Source organism: Bos taurus, chromosome 2 (genome assembly GCF_002263795.3).
Source record: "Bos taurus isolate L1 Dominette 01449 registration number 42190680 breed Hereford chromosome 2, ARS-UCD2.0, whole genome shotgun sequence".
NCBI lineage: Eukaryota > Metazoa > Chordata > Mammalia > Artiodactyla > Bovidae > Bos > Bos taurus.
The window spans coordinates 107,536,024-107,563,487 of NC_037329.1; the positions used below are offsets into that span (position 1 = coordinate 107,536,024).

Genomic DNA, 27,464 nt, shown 5'->3' on the forward strand with positions numbered 1-27,464 from the left:
GAGCATCTCAGGCCACTGGTGGTGCAAGCTGGAAAGGAGTGTGACTGGGGAGCGGGTGTGTAGAGCCGGGCTGTGGAGGGAGGGCAGGCGGGCAGGTATCTGGGGGTTTCCATCCCTGCCTTCTTCTCTCCTGCACTGCTTTGTTCAGCTCAGGGCCTGGGTGGGTTGACCCCACTGCTTTACCTGTGTCTCCACAGCCATGGTGAGTGGTTCAGGAATGCCCATGGTTTGGCCTACCAGGCCTCAGGCCTGGCTTTTTGCCAGAACATCCAAGAAAGAGGCAGGTTTCCCCCAGGAGGGCTGCTGAGAGAATAGACCTGCAGCTGCTGATCGTGAAAGGGGAGTAACCAGGCCGAGAGAGGGAGTCAGAGCTGAGGTAGGTGGGGTGAGTGAGGCCAGGTGTGGGTGGTGTCCATGGAGTCCTGGGGTCAGATTGTGCCCAGAGGCACATAACCCTGGAATTTTAGGTTATGTGAGCCAAAGGAGACCTGTTCGTTTCTTTTTGGCTTTAGCTAATTTGAGCCAGATATGAGGCACTGAAAGGGTCTTCTCTGCATACATCCCTGCTCTGACTTGAGGCAGTCTGAGTAGGGATCTGTTTCCTGCATGCAAGAATAACCCAAGGGGAGTGGTGGTACCCATATATTTGTGTACAGGGGTCCTGTGAGAGGACTTGAGAAGGGAGTGTTGGGGACTCCCTTTGAACTCCTGAGCCCGGCTTGGGCTGAGTGTGTGTGTGGTTTTGAGAACTAACAGATGGGTTTCATTTTGGGAGCATGTACGTGCCAGGCACTGAGTTCCGTGCTGATAGTCTGCTCCATGCAGAGGTCCTGGGAGACAGTGGCATCTTGTTACAGGTGAGGAAACTGAGGCTGTGAGGAGGTGAATGACTGGCCATGATCCCGTCAGTAAGTAGAGGACACCTGATGACGTCCAGGCTCAAATGACTTCAAACCTGGGGTGTCAGCAAAGCAGTGTAAATGTCCTTTAACAGAGGAATGGATAAAGAAGACATGGTACATATATACAATGCGATATTACTCAGCCATATAAAGGATGAAATAACAGTATTTGCAGCGACATGGATGGACCTAGAGATTGTCATAGTGAAGTATGAGACAAATACTGTATGATATTACTTTTATGTGGAATCTAAAAAAACGGTACAAATGAGCTTACTTCCAAAACAAAAATAGAGTCACAGATGTAGAAAAAAAATGTTCAGTGACCGGGGGAAAGCAGTGGGAGGGATAAATTGGAAGATTGAGACTGATACACACACTCCTATATACAAAATAGATAATAAGGATCTGCTGTATAGCGGAGGGAACTCAAACTGTAATGGCCTATGTGGGAAAAGAATCTGAAAAATAATGGAGATGCATATGTATATAACTGATGCACTTTACACCTGAAGCTAACGCAATGCTGTAAATCAACTATACACCAATAAAAGTGAAAAAAGAATAGGGCTGATGACACTTGCTCAGGTGTTCCTTGACTGGAGGAGGAAGCTGGCCCAGAAGATCCTGTGGGCCCGTAGTGGGGCCCAGAGGCCAGCTGAGAGGGTGCTGGAGAGTGTGCAGGGGCCACTGCAGAACGGGATAGGCCTGGCCCCCATGTGGGGAAGCGAGCAAGTTTAAGTCGAACCGATTGTGTTTAAATCACTGGACTGAGTTCACTGGAATGTTAGGCTAACTTTTCTATTGGTTAGAAGTGGGGACTCATTACAAAGATTAAGTTGAGTTATAGAGGAAAAAGCACCCCCAGGTGCTCCTAAGGCTTGGGGGGCAGGGAGCAGACAAATTCTTCTGGGGTCTGGACCCATCCTTGACCCAGCCAGCCCTCTGCAAACTCTGGGTCCTGGGAGAATGGAACTACCGTCACTCAGCCTCAAGCCCTCCTCATGAATGGCTGAAAGTCCTGTCTCCAGATCCTTGGATTTTGAGGAGGGAGAAGAAGTGCTGGGCCCCAGCGGGGAGAAGGCATTTAGGGTAGTTAGGGTCACTCTTGGCAGCTCTGCCTTTCCTGACCTCTGTGTGGGTCAGCATCGTCTGTCTCCTGAAGCAAGTGCATTACATACTCATTCATAAATCCACTGATGGGATGCGTTCATTCGTCCGTTCACTCAGCAGGGGTTAAAAGAACACAGGTTCTACCGCAGAGCCCATTAGAGCATACCTCAAGAGAGGTTCTCCAGTACTCATGAATGACCCCCATGAAACAGCTGCTCTCTGGGCCAGGACGGCAGGGTGGGCGTGGTGGGGCCAGGACTTAAGGTTTGGAAATTTACAGAGGAACACCCCTAAACAATCCTCACCTGTAACAAGATGCCATAGCTTAGTGAGCGCTTACTACGTTCCGTGCATTGCTTAAAGCATCTCATCTTCCCAGGCGTTTCTCATATTCCTTTGGTCAAAAGATACAGAGCTGATAAGCTCAAGAAAGAGCCTTCAGTGTATAGACGTGACCCAGACCTGAAGGCTGGTGCTGAGGCTCCAGAGACAGGTTTTTCCTGTTTCTTGGAGCCAGATGGTTTCTGTCTTCCCTTCCCTGCAGGGCCCTAGTGTGTACTGGCAGGAGAGTGGGGGTAAAATCGTGTGAATCTGAGAACTGGCCTGTTGGGAAATGCTGGCCAGTGGAGGATCCCTCACTGACAGGCCTGCAGAGGCTGGAGGGGGCCCAGGGAAGACAGTGCAGAGGTTCAGGAAATAAGTTCACCTACTTCTGTTTTGCTCAGAGCTGGCCTGAATTTTTAATTGATGCAAATTAAAACTTCCCAAAAATACTAGTCCACTTTCTTGGCAGTGAGCACACCCCCTTCCCCATTAGTGATTTGGCACCATCTGCAAACAGGAGTCCGTGCTGGTCCTGCCGAAGGCCTTCTCCAGCTGCCGGCCCAGAGTTGCCTTTCAGGGAGGCCGGGTCCGTGGACAAGCACATTCCCAGAAGCCCCATTGGGTCATGGTCCGGATGGGGTAGAATAATCTCCAGTCATCTCAGAGTGACCTGGAAAGCGGTGTGAGCCTGGGGGACCTGAAAGAAAAGCTTCATCCATTTCCTCCTGCTTAAAATCTCTGGGCTTGTTTTTGTTTTCTGTAACAATTTAACAAGTCCTCTGCACTCTTTGTCCTGGGGATGCTGTTTGGTGAGCCAGAGGACAGAGGTGCTGGTGTTGTCCCCCGAGGCCATCACACTCCTGGGAGTATCTGACCTTTAGCCCTGCACCCCACCTGGAGGAGGCGCCGGGACATTACTCCTCCTCTGACGGACCACAGCTTTGCCACCTGGCACACATGCATAGGTGTTAGTCAGCAGGACTTGCCTTCTATACCCTGAACTGACCCCAGGGATAGGTTTGGCCATTCAGCCTGGCCTTTCCCTTCCAACGAGTGCTTATCGATTGCCTGTTTGGCCTTGGGCTTGCCGGCAGAGCAGGCCTGAGGTGGTGGAGAGAAAGGATTTGCTCCCTGAAATTGTACATAACAACACTATGTCACATTTTCTGTAGAAACAAGGTGAGAGAGAGTGAAATAGACATTCACATTTGCTTCTATTTGTATTAGATTATGGAGGGAATAAAAGCATTTGGGGGCTTCCCAGGTGGTGCTAGTGGTCAAGAACCCGCCTGCCAAGGCAGGTTAGATGTAAGAGTCGCAGGTTCGGTCCCTGGGTCAGGAAGATCCCCTGGAGGAGGGCACAGTAGTTCACTCCAGCATTCTTGCCTGGAGAATCCCATGGACAGAGGAGCCTGGCAGGCTTCAGTCCATGGAGTCACACAGTTGGGTACAACTGAAGCGACTTAGCACACACACACATTAAATATTTTATTAAATAAAAGGTGGGTGAAGATGGGACAAGGTAGATGGAGGAGAGGGGTGGTATTGGGTGTTTTTTTAAACTTTTTTATTGAAAAATATTTTAAAACTCAATGTATTATGATTCAAAAATTATATTAAACATTTTTATGAGGTTCTGGGATGGGGATCAGTGGCCAAACTGAGTGATGTAAACTTTGATTGTGAAGACTTAGGAAGAAGGGGAGCAGGTCAACTTGAAAACCTCTCCCTCTTAATGGGAGAGGTATTGTCTTTGCTGACGGGTCACATCACGTGGAGTGAAGGGTGGTGTCCTCCTTTGCCAAGATGCTGCAGTGGCTTCTAAGAAGACCCTGTCCAGATTGGTTAGCTGTGGCTGGAACCTCAGCTGCTGTTCTGTGTGGTTACTTTGCCCATCTCTGGGTGCGTGCAGTATTTTGCACTCACCTACTCGAGTCAGCATGTGTGACGGTCATACATGAAAAGGCACAGGGGATTTAGATCCGAAAGATCCAGGATTATGTCTTATCACACTATTTAACCATAGTAAGGCAACTTGCCCTTACTGCTCTGTGGCTCCTTCATCTAAAGTGAGGGGATAAGACTAATCAATAACTTACCCAGGTCACAACATTGTCGAGTGTGGTGATAGACATGGAAGCGCTAAGTGGACCATGAGGCAGTAAATAGATGCTGGTTTTAAAAAAGCCTGCCTGTTAGTTAATACAACATGCTTTGTTGCCTAGAAAAGCCCTTTGTAAGCAGAGAGGAAAGACTGCATCTTCTGCCTGGGTGTTTATGAGTGGCTATTCTCCAGGGTGCTTCAAAGGGAGCCTCAGACACTGCCCGAGACATGAGTAGGCCATGACATGTTTCTCTTGGCCCATACTTGGTCATTTGATCATCTTGAAACTAGTGACTTCTATGCCCTCCACAGAAACATTCTTCAGTTTATTAGTTACTATAGTTACTTGGGCACTAGCCTTCAATGCCATGACATTATTGAACTCTTAGAAGTGTGCTAGGCTCTCTGTGAGAAGAGGGTGGGATATGAGGCTCTGGCTCTCAAGGGGTTTACCTCCCAGGAAGGGACTGGGGAAGGGCGCCTTGGAGCTGGGTCATGAGGATGGGAAAGATTATAAAAGGAGAATGTCATCGTAATGGCCATCTACTTTGTTCTACTTGGAGAAGGAAATGGCAACCTGCCGGGAGCCGGCATATTGCATATTGAGTGCATATTGCATATTGAGTGCAGCACTTTTCAGGATCTGGAATAGCTCAACTGGAAATTCTATCACTGCCGGTAGCCAGCGTGAGGAACTCCGCCCATGACAAAGGTCATGAGGAAGGAGGCTCGGCATACGCAAAGGCGGGATCGAGCTTCAGGAGTCCCCCTGGAAATTCTCGAGCATATACCCCCAAAACCAGAGTCTGCCTACTTTCTGCTTTGTGCTTTCACCTACACCTCTGACTTTACGGGGGGCTGTCCCCCACTACCTCTCTGAAAAAAGTTAGCTTACAGCTCCAGTTAATAATTCCTGGGTGTGACAGTGTTTAACCTACAAACTCCTTTGGAAATCCTCTAGCCTGCCTGAATAGGTTTTTCCGGCCACATGTGATTGTTCAGAGCCTCCCAACTGTGAGAGGCAGGAGATGTTCTAAACTGTCTAAACACAGATTCTTTTGAGTAGTTAAAAGATTGATTAGAAATTGTATTGGTAAAGGGATTTTCACTTGTTGGGCCAATGTTTGCTGCTAAGTTTCCATATCCCTTACCTGCTGTGTCCCTGGCAGTGTATTGGTTAATATAATTGGTGTAAATAGTAGCTTTAATGTTTGTAACCTGGGACCCTTGAGTTAATTCTTTTTGTAGCCCACCACACCTTTGCGCTGTACGAATGCAACTTTATCTAATGCTTTTGGAGGGTGGCTCCTGACCAATCACCTTTAGAGAAAAATAAGTTTTCTGAAGAAAAGGTCTTAAAATGTTAACAGGCCTCCGGGCCAGAAGATGATGCAAATCACCTAAGCTTTTGCATATGATAAGTTTGCAGGAAGAAAGCCTGGTTTGCTGCAAGACTCTACCCCTTCCCCCATTATCCTCTGTGCATAACTTAAGGTATAAAAACTACTTTGAAAAATAAAGTGCGGGCCTTGTTCACCGAAACTTGGTCTCACCATGTCGTTCTTTCTCTTACCTTCTGGCTGAATTATTCAGCCTCTTTTCTCCACTGAATTTCCTCACTGAGCTATCCTTATTTCAGCCTCTTTTCTTCACTGAATTTTCCTACTGAGCTATCCTCATTCTATTACTCTTTATATCCTTAATTAACATTTAATTAAGCAATTGTTTCCTGATCTTCGCCTACGCCGTCTCTCCTTCGAATACCCTGGTTCAGCCGGGGCTGGTCCCCGGCAGCAACCTACTCCAGTATTCTTGCCTGGGAAGTCAAATGGACAGGGGAGTCCATGGCGTCGTAAAGAGTTGGACAAGACTGAAGTAACTAAGCTCTAGACCAGCACTTTGTTCAAATCATTTCATTGACATCGTTGCACTTGCCTGAAGGAAAAGTGTGATCTCTAGTTTCCAAGGGAGGAAGCTGAGACTCAGGTTAAGAAAGGTGATTCTCACCAAGGGGATGCTGGATCCCAAACTCATGATCTTTCTCCTTCCATGAAGCCGTATACCCTCATATACCTTCCAGGATACCCACCCTCCAGTCCTTTTAAACTTGTCTCCTTGTGGCACCAGGTTCCTGGGCTGCCACATCCCACCACCATTCAGATCCTCAGCACCCAAATCCCCACACTGATGCTGTTCTTTCCCACCACGGGGCTTTTCCAGAGCTCTTCCTTCTGCTGTGAGTGCTTCCCCTGCTTCCCCACCCCACCCCTCATTGCATGACTGATTCTCACCGTTCAGGTCTTTGCATAACTGTCTCCTCTTCACAGAACACGTTTTTAACTTCGCTACCTGAATGTTCCCTAAATGCGCCTTTCCCCCCATGGCGCTTGCCCCATTTGATAATTAATAAATTTATGCATTTGCTTGCTTATTGTTTGTAAGGTGCCTAAGGGCAGCGGCCACGTCAGGTTTTCTTCACTGATGTGTACCCAACACCTGGTGTAGAGCATAGCGTGAGTGTGTGGGTCTCAGTTTACACACTTGGGGTGCAGGAAACATTACAACATTTTCAACACAAACTTTTATTTCAAGTCCCCATCCCGTGGGGTTGGCAGGACTCACTGACCGCCTCCTCCTGGCCCCCCACCTTGGGGTGTGGGGGAACCTCCTTCTTTGCTGATGGGGGAAGGCAAAGAGTAGCTCCTCTACCTCCCTCCTCGCCCCCAGCTCCTGGCCAAGACACTTCGGGTCTTGCCAACCTTTTCTTTTTCTTCCTCTTCAAACTTTCCTAGGTTTCCCAAGACTTTGGCTCTGAATGAACAAAAGGCAGAAAGGCTCACTGGCTTTCTGTCTCACCCATTTCCCCCAAATAATGAAATCTAAAGCAGGCTAGTTGTCTGGGGAAGGAGAGCGAAAGGACCTAGACTCATGTCAAAATGGCACCCCAGCGCAAATGACTCCGCACCTCTGGAGCTGAAAGGTGGACTCTGTAGGGTGAGAGCCCAAAGCTGGATCAGGTTTTCTGAGGGACATATGGACTACTACAAGATAAACCACTGCAGAGTAACAACAATAGTAAATAAGAAGAATGACATTTATTGAGCACCTATTCTGTGCCAAGCATTGAACTGGCATTTATATATAGCATCTCTTAACTCCAGAGTCTGGGCTTTTTATCAAAGCCATGTTGCTTCTCTAGTGAAAAAAAAAAGGTCTTGTTCACCATGAGGCTTGGGTTTCCCTGGTGGCTGAGACGGTAAAGAATCTGCCTCCAATGCAGGAGACCTGGTTTCGATCCCTGGGTTGGGAAGATCCCCTGAAGGGAATGGTTACCCACTTCAATATTCTTGCCTGGAGAATTCCATGGACAGAGGAGCCTGGCGGGCTATAGTCCATGGGGTTCCAAAGAGTCAGACATGACTGAGTGACTCACATACACATACATAATGAGGCCAGTCAACAGCATTCAGCACTGGGTGGTCTGTTCTGGCAAGCAAGGAGGAGATGCTATTGGCAAGAGGGAATTCCAGGCCAGTCTCAGTGACAGCGTGGAGCTACCTGAACCCACACTTTACCGTCTTCCAGAAACTCTTCATCCTGCCAAGTTAGGGTTATAAATGCGAAGATTGGTCCACTGGCCAAGGACTGTCAGGACCTACCTGGTGGAGGTAGATTTTGCAAAACATCTTTGTCTTCTCTGAGCTGATGTGGTTGGTAGCTTCAGTTTGGCTGCAAGACACATTGCCCGTTGAGATGTCAGCCCATTTTCACTCATTTCCTGTGTGTTACATTTCATCATTTTTCAAACTGCAAGTTACCTGAGGGCTTTTGTGTCTCTGCTTTGTAGTAGTATTGAGGCTAGTTTAACGTTTATCAAGCCCTATGTGTCAGGTACTGGTCTAAGAGCTTCACACAGAGGAGTTCATGTCATCCTCTTAACAACCCTGTTCTTTTTTTTGTTGTTGTTTGTAACTTAAAAAATGTTTTTGGCTGTGCTGAGTCTTCGTTGCTGTGCAGGCTTTTCTCTAGTTGCAGTGAATGGGGCTATTCTCTAGCTGCGGTGCGCAGGCTTCTCATAGCGGTGGCTTCTTTGTTGCAGAGCATGGGCTCTGTGGTGCTCCGGCTTCAGTAGTTGCAGCACGTGGGCTCCGTAGTTGTGGCTCTTGGGCTCTAGAGCACAGGCTCAGGAGTTGTGGTGCATGGGTTTAGTTGCTCTGTTGCCTGTGGGATCTTCCTGTACCAGGCATCAAACCTGTCTCTCCTGCACTGACAGGCAGATTCTTTACCACTGAGCCACCAGGGAAGCCCATCAATCCTGTTCTAATTGCCATTTTGCAGATGAGAAATCTGAGGCCCATAGAGGGTAAATAACTTGCTCCAGGTCATGCAATTACCAGTGACTGGTCTATGAACTGGCGCTGCTTGATCCCTCCCCTCTATGGCTTCTGGTAGCAAAGATGTGGTCTCCTTAAAAAACTCGTCTGGGAAGTGAGTGGTATATTTCAGTTTGTTCTCCAGGCATGGAAGGTTTATTTATTTATTTGTATATTTTTGCTATATAAATTTGTGTATTTGTATATTTCTACAAAATATATTTTGTATACAAAATTATTGTATACAAATTTGTATGCAAAATCTGTATATTTATTTGTATATAAATTTATTTATAAATATAAAAAATGTATTTGTCTCCACTGGGTCTTTAACAGCTATGGGAAGGCACCAAGGTGTGGTGGTGGGGGGGCAGGGGGCACTGTAGTGTATGCGGATAAACATTATACATGGAGCCACAAGCCCTCGGGTTCAATTCCTGGCCATGCTGGCTAGGAGCCTTTGACCTTAGGCAAGTCACTCGCGCTTCCTGAGCCTCACTTTTCTCGCCTGTCAAATGGATTAAGATGCTCTACCTTAGAGGGTTGTTGTGAGTGCATGAGAATATGAATATTAAAGTGGTTTGTACCTAAATTTAGGGTGATGAAATGATCATGGTTGCTAACTTTACGTTTTTTTTTGTTGTTGTTATTGTTGGCTGCGCCGTGGGGCCCATAGGATCTCATTTCCCTGACTAGGGATTGAACCTGGGCCACAGCAATGAAAGCCCAGAATCTTAATCACTATGCTAACCAGGAATTCCCATTATCTTAAAAAAATTGTTTTTTATTAAAAAAAAAATTGGTCTGAAACAGCTGGGGCCATTGGCATTTTGTTCTCCACCCCAGAAGGAGCGATGAGTATGGGTGTCCAAAGACCCTCTAAGGGGAGATTTCACTCCATCTCACTCCCTAGGGGCTAGGGGACAGAGGAAGGGGCTTGCAGAGCTGGAGACCAAAGCTTCTGACTGGGGGCAGAGTGGGGAACTCCCCAACTGGGAAGAGGATGGGAGTCTGAGGGCCCTAGGAAGATGAGACCTGTGCTCAGGCTAATCCCTTGGGATGATGGAGCCTCAGAGGGATGCCTTAAGGCATCAATATCCAGGGACCAGGTTGTCAAAACCCTCCCTAAGCTGTCTCAGTATTAAAGTACTGCCATCTGACTTTACAGGCTAGAAAATGGAGCCTGAGACCCCGAGAGAACCAGGTGTCAGAGGGTCCTGGGAAATGTTCCCAAGGTGGGGGACTCCCAGGTTCCTATGTACCTCTGAGCAAGGGTAGGCTCCACCAAAGCACAGAAGGTAGAGACTTGGAACTGAGTTACCTGGCTCAGAGGGATAAGGGACTGGGTCACGTATTAGCATGCTGGGGCTGCCCTAACAAAGTTCCATGAACAAAATGGCTTAAACAACAGAAATCTGTTGTCTCACAGCTCTGGAGGCTGAAAGTCTGAGATCAAGACACCAGCAGGGCTGTGTTCCCTCTGAAGGCCCAGGGGAAGGATCTATTCCCGGCTTCTGGTCATTCCTGGGCTGGTGGGAGCATAACTCCAAACTTCACATGGCATTCTCCTGAGTGTGTTTGTGTCCACATTTCCCCTTTTTATAAGGACACCATTCAATACTCTGGTCACCTGATCCCAAGAGCCATTGGAAAAAAACCTGGTGCTGGGAAAGAAAGATTGAAGGCAGGAGGAGAAGAGCATGGTGTAGGATGAGGCGGTTGGATAGCATCACTGACTCGATGGACATGAGTTTGAGCAAGCTTTGGGAGACAGTGAAGTACAGGGAAGCCTGACGTGCTGCAGCCACATGGTCACAGAGTCAGACACAACTCAGCAACGGAACAACTTTCATATTAGAAAAGGAGCCCACCCTCTCCCAGCATAACTTCATTTCCAAATAAGGTCATCTTTTACTCCTTGGAAGGAAAGTTATGACCAATCTAGATAGCATATTCAAAAGCAGAGACATTACTTTGCCAACAAAGGTTCGTCTAGTCAAGGCTATGGTTTTTCCAGTAGTCATGTATGGATGTGAGAGTTGGACTGTGAAGAAAGCTGAGCGCTGAAGAATTGATGCTTTTGAACTGTGGTGTTGGAGAAGACTCTTGAGAGTCCCTTGGACTGCAAGGAGATCCAACTAGTCCATCCTAAAGGAGATCAGTCCTGGGTGTTCATTGGAAGGACTGATGCTGAGGCTGAAACTCCAATACTTTGGCCACCTCATGCGAAGAGTTGACTCATTGGAAAAGACTCTGATGCTGGGAGGGATTGGGGACAGGAGGAGAAGGGGATAACAGAGGATGAGATCGTTGAATGGCATCACCGACTCGATGAACATAAGTTTGAGTGAACTCCAGGAGTTGGTGATGGACGGGGAGGCCTGGCATGCTGCAGTCCATGGGGTCGAAAAGAGTCAGACATGACTGAGTGACTGAACTGAACTGAACTGGAGGTACTGCGGATTAAGATTTCAACCTATGAATTGGTGGTGTGTGTGTGTGTGTGTGTGTGGTGGGCAGGGGAGGGTGCACAATTCAACCTGTAACAGATGGGTCTCACACCCTGAGTTTCGGGGCATAGTTCACACACTCTACTTAAACCCAGCTGACTCTCACATGGGCATCTTGGTTCACTCTTTCCACACCCTATGAGCCTGGAAGGCTGACCACCTCTCCTTTGCTGAAAGAGGTTGGGAGTAGTAACGGGCGGCAGCCGGGACATACATTGAAGATGCCCTGTCAGCAACCTGCTTCCCGGCTGTGACCATGGCAGGGTCACAGCCTCCCTGACTCTCAGCTGTGATGAGGTCAAGAGGAGGATGGAGAGGGCCCAGACTGGACAAAGTGCTCAGCTGATTCTAGCTGCCTTCCCCTCTCCCTGCTGTCGACTCTGAATGTAGAAAATCTTCCTTCAGGTTGAGTGGAGACCCAGCTGAGGGCAGGGCTGTGTGGGTGTGTCAGTTGCTCGGTTGTGTCCCACTCTTTTGCGACCCCATGGACTGTAGCCCACCAGGCTCCTCTGTCCATGGGATTCTCCAGGCAAGAATACTGGAGTGGATAGTCATTCCCTTCTCCAGGGGATCTTCCCCACCAGGGATTGAACCCAGGTCACCTGCATTGCAGGTAGATTCTTAACCATCTGAGCCAGAAGGCAGGGCTGGGAGAGGGTAAATTACAAGTCCAAGGTCACAGGGTTAAACCTCTTCTCCCACCCGGAGCCCATCACGCCCAGCACCCTGTACTCCGCCCGCGATGTTGGTTTCCCTCTCCTGGGTCTGGCCAGTGCCACTCTCCCCTGCCCATCAGCTCCATCCTGGGTTCTCCCTGCCACATCCTCCTAAGTTCTCCTAAGGATTCAGGGACGCGTCTTCATCAGCTGTACAGCGAGGGGAAGTTAGGGACATGGCAATGTGCTAAGTGCCATTTCATCCAGACCCCAAGGGTCAAATTGGGATCCAGTGTCGCCTTCCAGAGACTTTGCCCTTGGGAAAGGAGAAGTGACTACTTCAGGGAGTTGGGGGGGGGGGGAGGGGGGCGGAGGTTGAGGAAACTGAGCCAGAGAATCTTAGAGCTGGAGAGAACTTTGGAACGTCCTGATTACAGGCCCTTCTGGCTACGATGGAGAAACCAAGGCCCAGGGAGGGGAGGTAACTGCCAAGGTCAAATGTTGGGCGGTGCCCGGCAGCAGGAGCCAGGCATCTGGGGCTATGTCGGGACCGGAGGGACAGGTGGTGCAAGCTCCCCCAGGTCTGCGAGCTCAGTTCTCACGGTCGGAGGGGCTGGCGTCTGCGGAGGGGTCGCCTCCAGAACTCTTGCGGGGAGGGCAGGCTAAAAGCAAGGTTGATGCGTGAATCTGGGGATTGTGGGAGTGGAGGGCGGCGCACCCGCCCGGGGCAACGAGTGGGGCACGGGAGAAGGGGCTGGTGGAAAGGTGGGGTCCTGCGGGGGCCGGTGCGTGGGAGCCGAGCTGGCCGGGGCGGGGTGAGTCACCGCCCGCCCGCTCCCATTGTGCGGCCCAGCAGCGGCGGCGGAGCTGCGGAGCCGAGCGCGAGGAGGTGGAGCCGCGGGCTGCGGGCTCCGGCGCCTGCGTCCGCCCGACTCCCCGCGGCCGCGGGCGCCCCCCGGCCGTCCGACCCTGCGTGGCGACAGGCCCCGGAGCCCGCGCGGGAGGGAGATGGGGCGCGGCGGCCGGCCCAGGCCTCGCACTCTCCGGAGCCCCGAGGTACCGCAGGGCGGGGCGGGGCGCGGCGCGCCCGGCCCGGGGGTTGTCCGGGGTTCGGCGGGGCCTGGATGGGCGCTGGGGAGGCCGGGGGGATCCGGCTCTGGAGAGAGTGAGGGGGCGGCGGCGCGAGACTCCTGACCCCGCCCTCCTTCCCCAGGGCTCCCCATTAGGTTCGCGCAGCGCCCCCTTCTTCTCACCCGGGTCACGGGTCCCTCAGTGAGTCCGAGCCTCCCAAGCTGCTTCTCCGGACATGGCCAACGGAGTGATCCCGCCACCCGGGGGCGCCTCCCCCCTACCCCAGGTGACTGATGCTCGCGGGGGTGGGAGAAGAGGAGGGGGAGGGACCGCAGGAAGAGGCGGGGGTGTCCTCTGGTCGATTCTGTGACCACCCCGCTCCCGATCCAGGGATGGAGCTGGGCAGGGATATGGAGAAGGAGGGGGGTCTTTTGGTATTTTTCTGATCTGTTGACTCCTCTGGTCCCAAGCCCTGAGAGCCTGGGAAGTTGACCCCAGTCTGGGCCTCAGGGAGTAGAAGATGGGGTCTGCTGGTCTCCCCCACCTCCACCTGGGGCTTGGAGTTGGGGTAGGTGTGTCAAGTTCATGGATCGAGGGTCCTTAGGAGAGGCTGCTGGGTCTGCAGGTCCGGGTGCCCTTGGAGGAGCCACCTCTGAGTCCAGACATGGAGGAGGATGATGACTTGGGCAAGACCTTGGCTGTGAGCAGGTTTGGGGACCTCATCAGCAAGCCCCCGGCCTGGGACCCCGAGAAGCCCAGCCGCAGCTACAGCGAGCGGGACTTTGAGTGTGGGTAGCCCGGGGACCCCTAGTGTGGCCGCCCTCACCACCATCACCTTCATTTGCCACCATCACCGTGCTCACCACTGGCTGGGTCACCCAGGGCCATCTTATGCTGGACGCTGCGCTGGGCCACCACGCCGTGTTAAGTCATCCTGCCTCACTCACCCATCACCTGTCTGCCTGCCAGGGGATCTGGGCCCCAGACACAGGGGAGATGTAGGGAGATGGGCCGGAGGCCGCTCTTGGTGACCTTCATCTTCCTCAAGGCTCTGTCCTTCCTCTGGCCCTGCCCTTTCCTCTCGGCCACCTCTCCTCCCCTCTTTGTTTCGGCTGACTCCACCTTTACCTTCCTTGCTGTATCCTGGCCTCTCATACCCCCATCTTCCCCTCTCCATCACTCCATCCCCCCTCTACCAGGCCTTACCCATGACAGGCTGTGGATACAGGTGTTGGGGGGAGCCTGACTCTGGAGGAAGGACCAGGGTGCCCTTCTTTGTGGCCTTGAGCTAGAATAATAAGGTGTGTGCCCCTAGGGTGGTGAGGGGCCCCCTTCTGCTGTGGGGGCCCCAACCGGCTCTCCTGCACCCCCAGTTCACCGACACACATCCCACCACACCCACCACCCGCTCTCGGCGCGCCTGCCTCCACCCCACAAGCTGCGGCGACTGCCCCCCACCTCTGCTCGGCAGACCAGGAGGAAGAGGAAGAAGGAGAAAACCTCTGCTCCCCCCTCCGAGGGGACTCCTCCCATCCAGGAGGAGGGGGGAGCCGGAGTGGACGAGGAGGAGGAGGAAGAGGAAGAAGAGGGGGAATCTGAGGCTGAACCTGCAGAGCCCCCACCCCCAGGGTCCCCAACAAAAGCAAAGGTAGGGACCCCTGAAGTGGGGCTGGCTGCTCAGGGAGGGGCGCGGAGAGGAGGGGAGGCTTGGCAGTTGGGGGTTGGGGCTGAGTCGGGGCACGGACCCAAGGCACACACGGTTTATCCACAGTTCTCCATCGGAAGTGACGAGGATGACAGTCCCAGCCTCTCCGGGAGGGCTGCCTTCACCAAGCCCCTGCCCTCGGTGGGCCCGAGCTCGGACAAGAGCCCCCAGCACTCTGTCAGGTACCGGCCCCTGGCCCAGCCCAGCGCAGGTCCCAGGCTCCTTCCTGAACCCCAGAGAAGAAGCTGGGAGGAGACGAGAGAAGCGGGCAGAGGAGGCAGGCAGGGCGTACCCCTTCTCTGCACGAAGGACCAGGAGGGTTGGCAGGGACAGTCTTCCAGGAGAGAGAGGGTGTCTGGGTGGAGAGGAGAATGGGACAAAGAGGACCTGGGGACCTGTGTGATAGGCTTAGGAAGGTGGAGATAAGCTTTTTCTCTGCCCAGGAGAAGCCTGTGTTTAGTCCCCAGGGGGGCCAGTCCAGCCCTGTCCCAAGCTGGGGGAGGGCAGGGGAACCCCCTCACCTGGCCCATCTCCATCGAGCTTCCCTGCCAAGTTCAAGGCTGCCGTGTTGCCTCCTCAGCTCTCCTAGTCCCCGGGCCCGCGTCTCCCGAATCACCGGAGAGAAGGGCCGACCATGGAGCCCGTCGGCCAGCTATGACCTGAGGGAGCGGCTGTGCCCAGGCAGTGCCCTGGGCGGCCCGGGCAGCCCAGAGCAGCAGGTGCCCACTGACGAGGCAGAGGCCCAGATGCTGGGCTCTGCGGACCTGGACGATATGAAGAGTGAGTGACACACACTCCCAGGGGTGCCCAGCCTGTGAGAGACCTTGGAGAAGCTTGGTGCGCTCCCCTACCCAGGGCTGAGCCCCCTCTGCAGTATCCCTGCCTGCTGGAATGTGGCCAGTGACAGGGAGCTCACTACCTCACCAGACTATGCCTCGGGTGCCAGAGCTGAGATTTCCCCTGATGACACCCCTAGCCTTCCGTCCTGGTTGTGTCCTCTGAGTCACCCCTGGAATGAGGCAACCCCCACATGATGTTTAGAGACATCCTTGTACCCCCTCTCCCGAGGCTCCTCTCCTTGGGGCAAACTCTTGTTAACCCCCTCACCCCGAACCAGACCCCTGAGTCTGGGCCACTCATCTTGTGTCGGGGCCCCCTTGCTCCCACCACACCACCCTCAACTGGGCCTGGCTGTGATCTCGGCACATTCCTTCCATCTTATCAGTGCCCTGGTTTCTGTGCCACCTGTCATCACCCATGGGGCACTGTGCCCAGGCCAGGGGCATCACCGACCCCTCCCTCCTCCCCCTTGGAACCACAGTGTGTCGGGGTAGGGGGAGGAGTTGGAGGGAGGGCTTTGAGCTCAATACGTCATGGAAAGTTGCCAGGGCCTGAGGACAGGGACAGGAACAATCCGATGGCAGCAGAAGCAGCAGCAGGAGCAGCGGTGGCAGCGGGATGGGGGGGCCAGGGGGAGGGCGTGTTTACAGACCCAGCGTGGGGGCTGGGAGCATCGGGGAGCAGGCTTGGGGAGCTGGGGAGTCAGGGTTGGGAGGCCTGGCCACTTGCAGCTCTGGTCGGACCAAGACCACCGCTGTCCAAGCTCCTATCTCTCCGGAGAGCCAGGGCTCTGGGAAGGAGCAGGGGCTGCAGACTCAGCCATCTAGGGGATGACGAGCCCACTGGAGGAGGTCACAGAGCCCAAGGGGGCATCGAGCCCTGGGGCCGGGGACACTGAGGGCCAGGTCCCTGGGAGGGCTCCAGCCCCCAGCCCTCAAGACTCGCTGACCTCAGAGGACTTAGAGATGTTTGTGCTGGACTTTGAGGACTATGACCTGTGGGAATCCATCAGGGGCCAGCTGAGCCCCATGGCGGGGGAACTGGCTTGTGAGTAACTGGGCTGCTGGCCTTGTCCCGGCTCCGGGCCTGGAAGGGGTGCGTGGGGAGAGAGGGACGGAAGCTCTGCCTGACTGTACCCACGCGGGGGACGTGGGTGCCAGGGGGCACAGGCAAAGTGCTGAGGGTGCAGAGCCTGGGGACTTACGTTGGGTCCTGGCTCTACAGATTGAGAGGCAGTGGTCATGGCAGGGGCTGTGGACCAGGGTGGGTGGGGGTCTGCCTTTTTCCTGTGGCTTAGCCAGCGTCCCCTCTGTGACTTTGGACTAGTCCTGTCCCCTTTCTGAGCCTCAGTCTCCTCATGTACGAAATGCGGCCCCCCACCCCGGACAATGTGGTTTTGTTGGCATAGCCCCTGGGTGACTGTGGCGCCCCCCCACCCCCCGTCCCCCAAGTAGACTGGCTGGGTGGAGCAGGGGGAGCTGGCCATGACCCCTGGGGGGCCCTGAGCTGGTGCCCTGGGATGGCAGAGCCCACCTTCTCCGCAGGTCACCGGCTGGAGGACAACCCCGGCATGCGGCGGCACCTGGTCAAGAAGCCGTCTCGGACGCAGAGTGGGAGGGGCAGCGCCAGCGGCCTGGCCCCCATCTTGCGCAGAAAGAAGAAGCAGCAGCAGCTGGACCGGCGGCCCCATGAGGTACCTGACCCTGCAGGGATGGGCCTTTCGGTTCCTCTCGCCTCTCTTCCCACCTTCTCCCTCCCTCCCTGCCTGCCTGGCCCATCACCCACATCCCCAGGACGGCCAGGCCCACCTGGCGGCCCCCCAGGCCCTCACCCTGGGCACCCCACCCCAGGTGTTTGTGGAGCTGAACGAGCTGATGCTGGATCGCAGCCAGGAGCCCCACTGGCGGGAGACGGCCCGCTGGATCAAGTTTGAGGAGGATGTGGAGGAAGAGACAGAGCGCTGGGGGAAGCCCCACGTGGCCTCGCTCTCCTTCCGAAGCCTGCTGGAACTCAGGAGGACCATAGCCCATGGTAGGGGCGCTGCAGAGCTCGGCCGGCGCCAGGCTGCCCAGCTCCTGGGACGATGCCCTGGGGCCAGGCGAGGCCTGGCTGCCCCTCGGGAATGTGGGGTCCGCACAGCCGTATTCTGAGGGCCGGGGCTGTGCCTGGGGACCTGGTTCTATACCTGGTGCACAGTAGGTGTCTGTCCAGGCAGAAAGCCAACAGATGACCCCTTTCTGGGCAAGGAGGGGCCGTGCCCTCACCCCGTGCTCTCTTTTCCCATCCCATGTGGAACTGTGTATCTGCCTGGGCACATGGGATGCTATGCTCACCCAGCATACTTGCCTGCCCTTGGGGGAGCAAGGCCACTGAGGGGGGGGGCGGTGTGTGTGTCTATATCTAATGGGAATGAGATCCCTTCCCTGTCTGTTCTCCCAGGGGCTGCCCTTCTCGACCTGGAGCAGACCACTCTGCCAGGCATCGCACACCTCGTGGTAGAGACTATGATTGTGTCTGACCAGATCCGGCCGGAGGACAGAGCCAGTGTCCTTCGCACTCTGCTGCTGAAACACAGGTGCCAGGCTGGAGCGCCAGGGAGAGGGGATGGCCTTCAGGTTCAGTTGCCTTCCAGGAGTGCAGACTCTCTCGAATGGCTCTTTCCAGTCTGCTTGAATACCTCAAGTGACAGAGAGCTCATTCCTTAACCCATTAGAAAGTATCAACCATTAGAAAGTTCCTTCTTACACTGAGGCAGAGAGAATGGAGGCCCCAACCCTCCATATCTAATTTCCCCATGACCTCAGGCCACCAAGGGCCTCTCCTGCTCACCTGCCTGCCCCCTCTGCCCTCTCTCCAGCCATCCCAATGATGACAAGGACAGTGGCTTCTTTCCCCGAAATGCGTCCAGCTCCAGTGTGAACTCGGTCCTAGGAAATCACCACCCAACCCCCAGCCACGGCCCTGACGGTGCAGTGCCCACCATGGCCGATGACCTGGGGGAGCCAGCCCCACTCTGGCCTCACGACCCTGAGGCCAAGGAGGTCAGTTGCTTTGCTCTGACCTGGGCTGGGAAACAGCAAGGGTTTCATTGAGTGGATCAGGATGGTTGGATGCTTGGTGCCAAGCTAGGCATGGAGAAACAGGAGGTTTAAGTGGGATCATGGGGCAGGGCCAGGGGAGCCACTTAAATAAAGCTGCGGTGGTGGTGGGACTTGGAGGAGGGGTCCAGATCCTGGGCTGGTCTCCTCCTGATGTGGGGCACATCACCAGGAGCCCCCACCTTGGCTGGGTTGGGGGTGGTGCAGGGAGAAAGCAAGATCCAGATCCAGGGGTTGGAGGCAGAGCCCAGGCCTGGAGCGAGGGATGGGAGGGCCTGCCACGGCCTCCGGTCTGGGTCCCAGCCCTATTCCAGTTCTGCGTCCTCAGAAGCCCCTGCACATGCCCGGGGGAGATGGTCACCGGGGGAAAAGCCTGAAGCTGCTGGAGAAGATCCCTGAAGATGCTGAGGCTACTGTTGTGCTCGTGGGTAAGGAGGGCTGGGCGCTGGGGATAGGGGTTATAGGGCGTGGATGCCTCCACCACAGTCTGCTTGTCTTGACTTTGGCCTGCAGGCTGTCTCTTCCATTCTAGCCAGGCCCTCAGCCTGCCCCTTCTCTTCCTCTCAGCCCATCTTGCCCCAGCCTTTTCTTCCCTAATCCTCTGTCTGCTTCCTGTTCAGTTTTCTGCTATCTTGGCCTGCTGCCAGTCCATATAGCACCTTTGTGAGAATTAGACAAAGGCACCTCTTCCTTAATACCCTTGATTTCCACCTGTTGGTAAATTATAATAAATATACAAGCATATAAACAGATAGGGCTTCTTTAGATTGGAGTTCCTTTATGCAGTGTGCAACCTGCTCAACAAGTACATGATGGCCCCAAATATCCCCTGCAGGGCCTGCCTTGACCATTCCCCCTTGCCCAGCACCCTGCGCCTTGCTCTCCTTCCAGGCTGTGTGCCCTTCTTGGAGCAGCCAGCGGCCGCCTTTGTGCGCCTGAACGAGGCTGTACTCTTGGAGTCTGTGCTTGAGGTCCCTGTGCCAGTTCGCTTCCTCTTCGTGATGCTGGGGCCGAGCCACACCAGCACCGACTATCATGAGCTTGGGCGCTCCATTGCCACCCTCATGTCTGACAAGGTGGGTCTTGTTCCCTGGAGCCCTGTTTGTCCCTTTCACTGCCCCCCAGTGGTACCCACGGATGCAGGGATGCTACGCCCCCGCTGGGTGGAGGCAGTACTCTGGAGTGGTGGAAGAAAGGGAGCCTTGGGCTGAGGCACAGGGAGGTGGATGCAGGAGAGAAGCCCAGACTCTGAAGCTTTGGATGTGACAGGAGACTTGAAAGGGAGGCAGGATCCTCCAGGGCTTGGACAGGAGGGCCCTCTAGCCAGGGATGGTGTTCGAAATACTGACCAGCAGGCTGTGGGCACTCTCCAATCAGAATGGAGGTTGGATTGGTAAGGCCATGCCGGGCATCACTGTTGCATTGTGGAAAAGTCTGGAGACTCTCCCAGGAGGATAGAGAATGCTCCTCCGGGTGAGGAGTGGTATTCAGGGCCGTGGCTCCCTGCCAGAAAGGACCTGAGTCAGAGCTCTGACCAGCATCCTGGACCTGTGTGTGTGGCTGAACATCCCCCTCTTGCCTCTGGCTCTGTGATGGCCCAACACCTCCTCCCTGAAGGCCCCCCTCCCTGGGCCGTGGGCTGAGGCCCTGCCTCTCCTGCCTCCAGCTGTTCCACGAGGCTGCCTATCAGGCAGACGACCGGCAGGACCTCCTGAGCGCCATCAGTGAGTTCCTGGATGGCAGCATCGTGATCCCCCCATCCGAGGTGGAGGGCCGAGACCTGCTGCGCTCCGTGGCTGCCTTCCAGCGCGAGCTTCTCAGAAAGCGCCGGGAGCGTGAGCAGACGAAACCCGAGCTGACCACCCAGGGCGGCTACGTGGCCCCCGGGAAAGGTCTGACCCTATGGGGCCCGGGGCCCCCTGCACCCATGTCTCCCTGGCCCCATCTGACTCCTGAGTCCCGCACTCTGGCTTCCAATCCCTGACCCATGTCTCTGCCCTGGGACCTGGGCTGGGAAGGATGCGGCCCAGGGCCTGCTCCCAGCACAAGGTTCCAGCAGCCCCTGTGTTCCCCCAGAACTGTCAATGGAACTGGGGGGCTCTGAGGCCACCCCTGATGATGACCCCCTGCTGCGGACTGGCTCGGTGTTTGGGGGGCTTGTCCGGGACGTGAAGCGCCGGTACCCGCACTACCCCAGCGACCTGCGGGACGCCCTGCACTCCCAGTGCGTGGCCGCCGTGCTTTTCATCTACTTCGCTGCCCTCAGCCCCGCCATCACCTTCGGGGGGCTGCTAGGTGAGGGGCAGGAGGAGAGGTGAGGGGACTCAGTGTCACCTGCAGCATTCCTGGGCCAGGGGGTCCCATGGTCACTTCTAGGATGCCTGTAATGTGAGAGGGAGTGGGGCATCCGGTCACCACCCTGGGGGGCTGGTGCTGACGGTGCTGCTGGTAGCCCTGTCTACCACTCTGGGGGGCACTGCTCTGTATTTCCTGGGTCCCCAGGTTAGGGGAGGGCTTCCCTGGTGGCTCAGATGGTAGAGAATCTGCCTGCAATGGGGGAGACCTGGGTTTGATCCCTGGGTTGGGAAGATTCCCCTGGAGGAGGGCATGGCAGCCCACTCCAATATTCTCGCCTGGAAAAATCCCTATGGACAGAGGAGCCTTGCGGGCTACAGTCCATGGGGTCGCAAAGAGTCGGTCACGACTGAGCGACTCAGCACAACACAGCACAGGTTAGGGGAAGCTAGTTGAGAAAGGGGGGCCAGGTGGAAGGAGCTGGGCAACAGCCATCCCACTGACCTCCACTCGCTCCAGGGGAGAAGACGGAGGGGCTGATGGGTGTGTCTGAGCTGATCGTGTCCACGGCTGTGCTTGGCGTCCTCTTTTCTCTGCTGGGGGCCCAGCCGCTGCTCGTGGTCGGCTTCTCTGGGCCACTGCTCGTCTTCGAAGAAGCCTTCTTCAAGGTGACTGTCACCCAGTCCCTCCCCAGGGGCCACCTGCTCTACCTCGCACCCCTGGCCCAGGTGATGGGCCTCCGGGGTGGCTCCCTCCACTCCCTCGGGGTTCACCTGTCCCGCCTGTCCCGTGGGGCCCTGACAGCCCGGGTAAGTGCCTCTCTCTGCTGATCTCTAGTTCTGCCGGGCCCAGGACTTAGAGTATCTCACGGGCCGTGTGTGGGTTGGCCTCTGGCTGGTGGTCTTCGTCCTTGCCCTAGTGGCCGCGGAAGGCAGCTTCCTGGTCCGCTACATCTCACCTTTCACCCAGGAGATCTTCGCCTTCCTCATCTCGCTCATTTTCATCTATGAGACCTTCCACAAGCTCTACAAGGTGGCAGCCCCCAGAGGTCTTGGGGGTGGGTTTACGTGGGGGCTGGGCAGCGCCCTGGGTAGGGTGTGGAGCACTGGAGGGGGAGGGGACAAGGAGGAAGGGGGCTGTGGGCCCGGGGCGGTGAGGATGCTCTCAGCCAGATCTGAGCTGAAATGCAGGAGTCAAAGCCAGAGGTTTAAAGTCTGGGATTCGCCTGCACCGGTATGGGAAGAAAGGGGAAGAAAGCACCCTGTCAGTGCTTCTGGGCTGGGGGTCCTTGGGTCATTGTGTGTAGGGGAGCGGCATGGATGTGTGTGAGATGGAGCTGGATGTCCTGTGTTACATTGCCTGGTCAGGGGTGGGAGGGAGGGGCCCGGGGAGGGGCCCGCCCTCGCCCTTGCCCTCACAGGTGTGTACTGATGCTGTGAAGTCAGGCTCACCTGCCCAGGTGAGCACTGGGGCAACCTTGTAATCCACCCAGGTGTTCACGGAGCACCCACTGCTGCCATTCTACCCCCCTGAGGGAGCCCTGGAGGCGGAGCTGGACCTGAATGCAAGTGCCCTGCCCCCCACCGAGGGGCCGCCGGGCCCCAGGAACCAGCCTAACACGGCTCTGCTGTCCCTCATCCTCATGCTGGGGACCTTCCTCATTGCCTTCTTCCTGCGAAAGTTCAGAAACAGCCGCTTCCTGGGCGGCAAGGTGCGTGGTTGGCAGGAGTAGGGCCTGTAGAGTCCCCGTGGGCGTCCCTCCATTCCTGCTGGCACCATCGGGCTCCGCTCTGGAGAGGAGAGGCTCCTCCCTTCTCCTGGTCATGGGAGAACGCAGCCAAGTCCGTGTAGCCCCCTGCCCCTGTCTGAAGTCCTCAGAGAAGTGTGACCAGGAGACTAATGCCCTCCTGGGTTGGGTGGGCACCTGTGGGGTTTAAAGGGACAGGTCAGGAGACTTCTGGCTCCTGCTCAGGTTTCCCTGGTAGCTCAGCTGGTAAAGAATCCTCCCGCAGTTCAGGAGATCCGAGTTCTATCCCTGGGTTGGGAGGATCCCCTGGAGAAGGGAATGGCAACCCACTCCAGTATTCTTGCCTGGAGAATCCCACGGACAGAGGAGCCTGCTGGGCTATAATCCACGGGGTCGCAAAGAGACATGACGGAGTGAATAATGCTGCTACTACTGCAGGCTCAAGAAGGGTCTGGGTAATAAACCCCCATGTCAGTCTCCTGACTCTCCCCTCATCCCCCTCGGACTCCCTTCCCCTGACTGGTCCTTCTCAAGGCTCGCCGCATCATCGGGGACTTCGGCATCCCCATCTCCATTCTGGTGATGGTCCTGGTGGATTACTCCATCACAGACACCTACACACAGGTGAGTGAGCCCCGACACCGTCTGGCAGCTGGTTCTCATCCCCAAGGCCTTGAGAGGGTGGCTATAACAGGTCCCCACTGCCCCAGCAGCCAGTCAGGGCTGGAACCCAGCTTCCCTAGTGGAGCTGCTACATGCTGGTGCCGCACAGGGGTGGGTGGGGGGTTTCAGAAGCAGCTGCAGAGGACAGCAGGGGGTCTGGGGCTGTGTGTGACCCTAGTCAAGACTCTTGGGAGAGCCGGTGTGGGACTGGGGGCAGAAAGACAGATGCCCCCAGAGCAGGTCTCCTGACAGCTCCTCTGGGGCTCAGGGAGAAGGTGGATCATTTCCTCATTCACTGCCAGACCCTTGGAGGGACAATGACTTTGGAGGATTACAGAACTAATTTTCCCCAAAGCTGTTCACACCCCAATTCCCTGGAGCCCTGGTGCTGGGGACACAGAGCCGGGCAGGAACAGCTGCTATGTGGAGTCACTGGCGTCCCTGAACCCGATCTTCCTTCTGGCCGTGCAGAAGCTGACGGTGCCCACGGGGCTCTCGGTGACCTCCCCCAGCAAGCGCACGTGGTTCATCCCGCCCCTGGGCAGTGCGCGTCCGTTCCCGCCCTGGATGATGGTGGCGGCCGCCGTGCCCGCGCTCCTGGTCCTCATCCTGATCTTCATGGAGACACAGATCACCGCGTGAGGGGACTGGGCGGGCCCCGGGCGGAGGAGGTGGGAGAGGAGTGGGGTTGGGGGACTGGCAGCCCCTGGGGGACGGTCCCTGGACCTGGGCACGGTGTCCCCGTGGTGCTCTGAGAGGGTATCTGTCGCCACCACCGCTTGCAGGGTGGCACTTGACAGTCCTCAGAACACCCTGGCAGCAGCATGCTCTCTCAGTCTGTGATCCTCACATGTGTCTCATTTTGGTTAAACCACAATGACGTGGTGAGAGTTGGCATCTGGCTTTTGTGGTATTTGAGTATCCACAGTATTGGGAATTTGCCTCAAACTTGCTTAAATGTGAGAACTTCAGTTTGAGAGCTTGGAAGAGAAAGCTGGCAGGTCCTGGCGGACAGCCTCTGCTCTGCATGTCCTCCGCCCACTTCTGGTCCCTGCTGGGTGTGCCCACCCACCCCTCACCCCTGCTCTCCCCCAGGCTCATCGTTAGCCAGAAGGCACGGAGGCTGCTCAAAGGCTCTGGCTTCCACCTGGACCTGCTTCTGATCGGCTCCCTGGGTGGGCTCTGTGGCTTGTTTGGGTTGCCCTGGCTCACAGCTGCCACCGTCCGCTCCGTGACCCACGTGAATGCGCTGACTGTTATGCGCACTGCCATTGCGCCCGGCGACAAGCCCCAGATCCAGGAAGTGCGGGAGCAGCGGGTCACTGGAGTGCTCATCGCCAGCCTTGTAGGTGAGAGCTCCCACCTTGTAAAGCTCCGGTCCCCACCCCACAGACTTGCCTTCTGGAACCTGAAATCCTTTCTCCATCCCCGACTTGACCCAGATCTCTTCTGAGTTTCCAAACGCATCATAAATAGCCCTGGCTCTGACCCCATACCTGTTCCTTGACACTCCACGTGCTTTTTGCCTTGGTTCTCTGTCCTTGGTTCTCTGTCCGGCTCCATCTTCTCTAGATCTCAGTGACTGCACAGGCTCATCTGTCTCTGAAGGCGCTGTTGGAGGGGTCCTGTGGGTGTCTGTCTCCTCCTCCAGGCTTGTCCATCATCATGGAGGTGTCTATCTCCTCCTCCAGGCCTGTCCATCGTCATGGGGGCTGTGCTACGTCGGATCCCACTGGCCGTGCTCTTTGGGATTTTCCTGTACATGGGGGTCACATCGCTGTCTGGTATCCAGCTGTCCCAGCGTCTATTGCTCATCCTCATGCCGGCAAAACACCATCCTGAACAGCCCTACGTGACCAAGGTAGGGCTGGGAAGCATGGAGATGGGGAGATGGGGTGATGGGGGGACTCCGAGGGACCCCAGCACTGGAGATGGACTTGATGACTGGAGGATAAGTTGGGACCTGCGGAGCTGAGTCCCTAAGGATGTGGTGAGACCCGACACCTGTTCCCCAGGTGAAGACCTGGCGGATGCACCTCTTTACGTGCATTCAGCTGGGCTGCATCGCACTGCTCTGGGTGGTCAAGTCCACGGCGGCCTCACTCGCCTTTCCCTTCGTGCTGCTGCTCACAGTGCCTCTGAGGCGTTGCCTTCTGCCCCGGCTCTTCCAGGACAGGGAGCTGCAGGCGGTAAGGGATGGTGCTTGGGTCTGTCTTAGGGGGCCTGGGTCCTGGATTCAGGGAGGCCTGGCTCCCAGTCTCTTCTGTTGTGTGACTGATCTTCTGAAATCTCAGTGGGGCTCCTGGGTTTCTGGTAGCTCAGCTGGTAAAGAATCTGCCTGCAATGCAGGAGACCCCTGTTGGATTCCTGGGTTGGGAAGGTCCCCTGGAGAAGGGATAGGCTACCCACTCCAGTATTCTTGGGCTTCCCAGGTGGCTCAGTTGGTTAAAAATCCACCTGCAATGCGGGAGACCTGGGTTCGATCCCTGGGCTGGGAAGATCCCCTGGAGGAGGGCATGGCAACCCATTCCCGTATTCTTGCCTGAGAATCCCCATGGACAGAGAAGCCTGGCAGGCTATAGTCCATGGAGTTGGAAAAAGTTGGACACGACTGAGTGACTAAGCACAGCACAATGGGGCTACTAATTGATTCTCCCGTATGAAATTGTGATGATTAAACACGAGTCCAGGTAAAGCAATGAGAAGGGTGGTTTGGTGTGAAGGAAGCAGAGGCTGTTGGAGACAGTTGTGAACAAAACACACAGCTAAGGGACGGGTGGGGTGGGTGGCGTTGAAATGCATCCTGAGCCCTGCTTCGGTCAGCTGGAGCAGGAGGCCTCACTCCCCAGGATCTAATGCCTGATGATCTGACGTGGAGCTGATGTAATAATAATAATAGAAATACTGTGCACAATACATGCAATGTGCTTGAATCACCCCGAAACCATCTCTACCCACCACCCCCATCCTTTCTGTGGAAAACCTGTCTTCTGTGAAACTGGCCCAGGCTGGGATCCTCTGAGCTAGAGGAAGGGACATCTTTTTGAAAACTGTCCATTCACACATGGTGTACAAAGGCACCCCAGGAGCTCGGAGCACCAAGAAAGTTTTTCAGTGTGGTGGCTCCTATCATCATCATTAGGAGGCGTCACTAGAGGGTGACCTGAAGCTTTTGGCCAGAGGGAGGTGCTTCAGCCTGGGGCCATGGTCCCTAAAGGTCTGGGGCAGTGAGGGCTGCCATCCAGAGGAGGAGCTGATGAATGGGAGGCGGCAAGCCCACTTCCCCTGCCTTTCCCAACTTTCTACTCCCTTCTACAGCTGGACTCTGAAGATGCTGAACCAAACTTTGATGAAGATGGCCAGGACGAGTACAACGAACTTCATATGCCCGTGTGATCCTCCACCACGGCGCCGCTGGGAGACCCTGACACCTTAGTGATCAACACCTGGGCCCCAGTCAGAGCCCAACCCCAGGGCCAGCTGGCTGCTCATGACCCAGAGACGTGCCTGGAACCACTACCGTTGCCTCGACCAGAAGGACCCCCTGACTCTACCCTTGGCGCTGACCTCGTCTCACCCAGGTCCTTTCACAGACCAGACCGGCACAGGCTTTGAGCTCATTATAACCACACTCCTTGTCTTGTGTCTGCTTCACTTTCTTGTTCCCTCTCTGGTTTCTCGGGTCATGCTTACCATCTGGAATTGGAAGAATTCTGTTTTCAGGGTCATCAAAATCAGGGAGAGTTTTGAGGCAAGGACAGAATTCTTGGGGGAAATGGAGAGAATGGAGACCATAGAAGGTCAGAGATGGGCCTTATCACCCACCCCCAACCCCACCCCCTACTCCTCTGAAGTACAGTTCAGCTGCTGGAGGCTCAAGGTCTGGCTTAAGGTCATTTGCCATTAATGCAGCCCCAGTTTAGAAGGGGAGGGAGGGAGAGGGGAGAGAGAGCAGGTTGCTCTGCTTTAGCCTCTAGGGAAACCAGAGCGTCCCAATGACTGTGGAGCTACTGAGGGGAATGGAAAATGTTTTTCTTTTCGTCATCCTTGACATTCCGAAGAG

The 27,464-nt window shown here is 55.4% G+C and overlaps 1 protein-coding gene and 1 long non-coding RNA gene across 7 annotated transcripts; one reads left to right on the forward strand and one right to left on the reverse strand.

Moving 5' to 3' along the window:
• Window positions 1-10,650: 10,650 nt before the first annotated feature.
• On the reverse strand, window positions 10,651-13,283 carry LOC132343297 (uncharacterized). Its single transcript, XR_009492042.1, has 2 exons — window positions 13,236-13,283; window positions 10,651-11,075 (listed from the first exon to the last, which is right to left on the reverse strand). It is a non-coding gene; the product is annotated as an uncharacterized lncRNA (long non-coding RNA).
• On the forward strand, window positions 12,694-27,055 carry SLC4A3 (solute carrier family 4 member 3). 6 transcript variants are annotated; one of them, XM_005202858.5, is made up of 23 exons: window positions 12,694-13,038; window positions 13,196-13,339; window positions 13,679-13,841; window positions 14,427-14,701; window positions 14,825-14,940; window positions 15,339-15,538; window positions 17,143-17,291; window positions 17,449-17,629; window positions 18,038-18,173; window positions 18,456-18,639; window positions 19,025-19,124; window positions 19,588-19,772; window positions 20,363-20,588; window positions 20,773-20,991; window positions 21,511-21,659; window positions 21,829-22,023; window positions 22,484-22,702; window positions 23,273-23,362; window positions 23,873-24,039; window positions 24,497-24,750; window positions 25,093-25,262; window positions 25,417-25,590; window positions 26,720-27,055. In XM_005202858.5, the coding sequence occupies exons 2-23, from the start codon at window positions 13,289-13,291 to the stop codon at window positions 26,795-26,797; spliced, it is 3,681 nt and encodes a 1,226-aa protein (XP_005202915.1). In that variant the 5' UTR covers window positions 12,694-13,038; window positions 13,196-13,288; the 3' UTR covers window positions 26,798-27,055.
• Window positions 27,056-27,464: the final 409 nt, after the last annotated feature.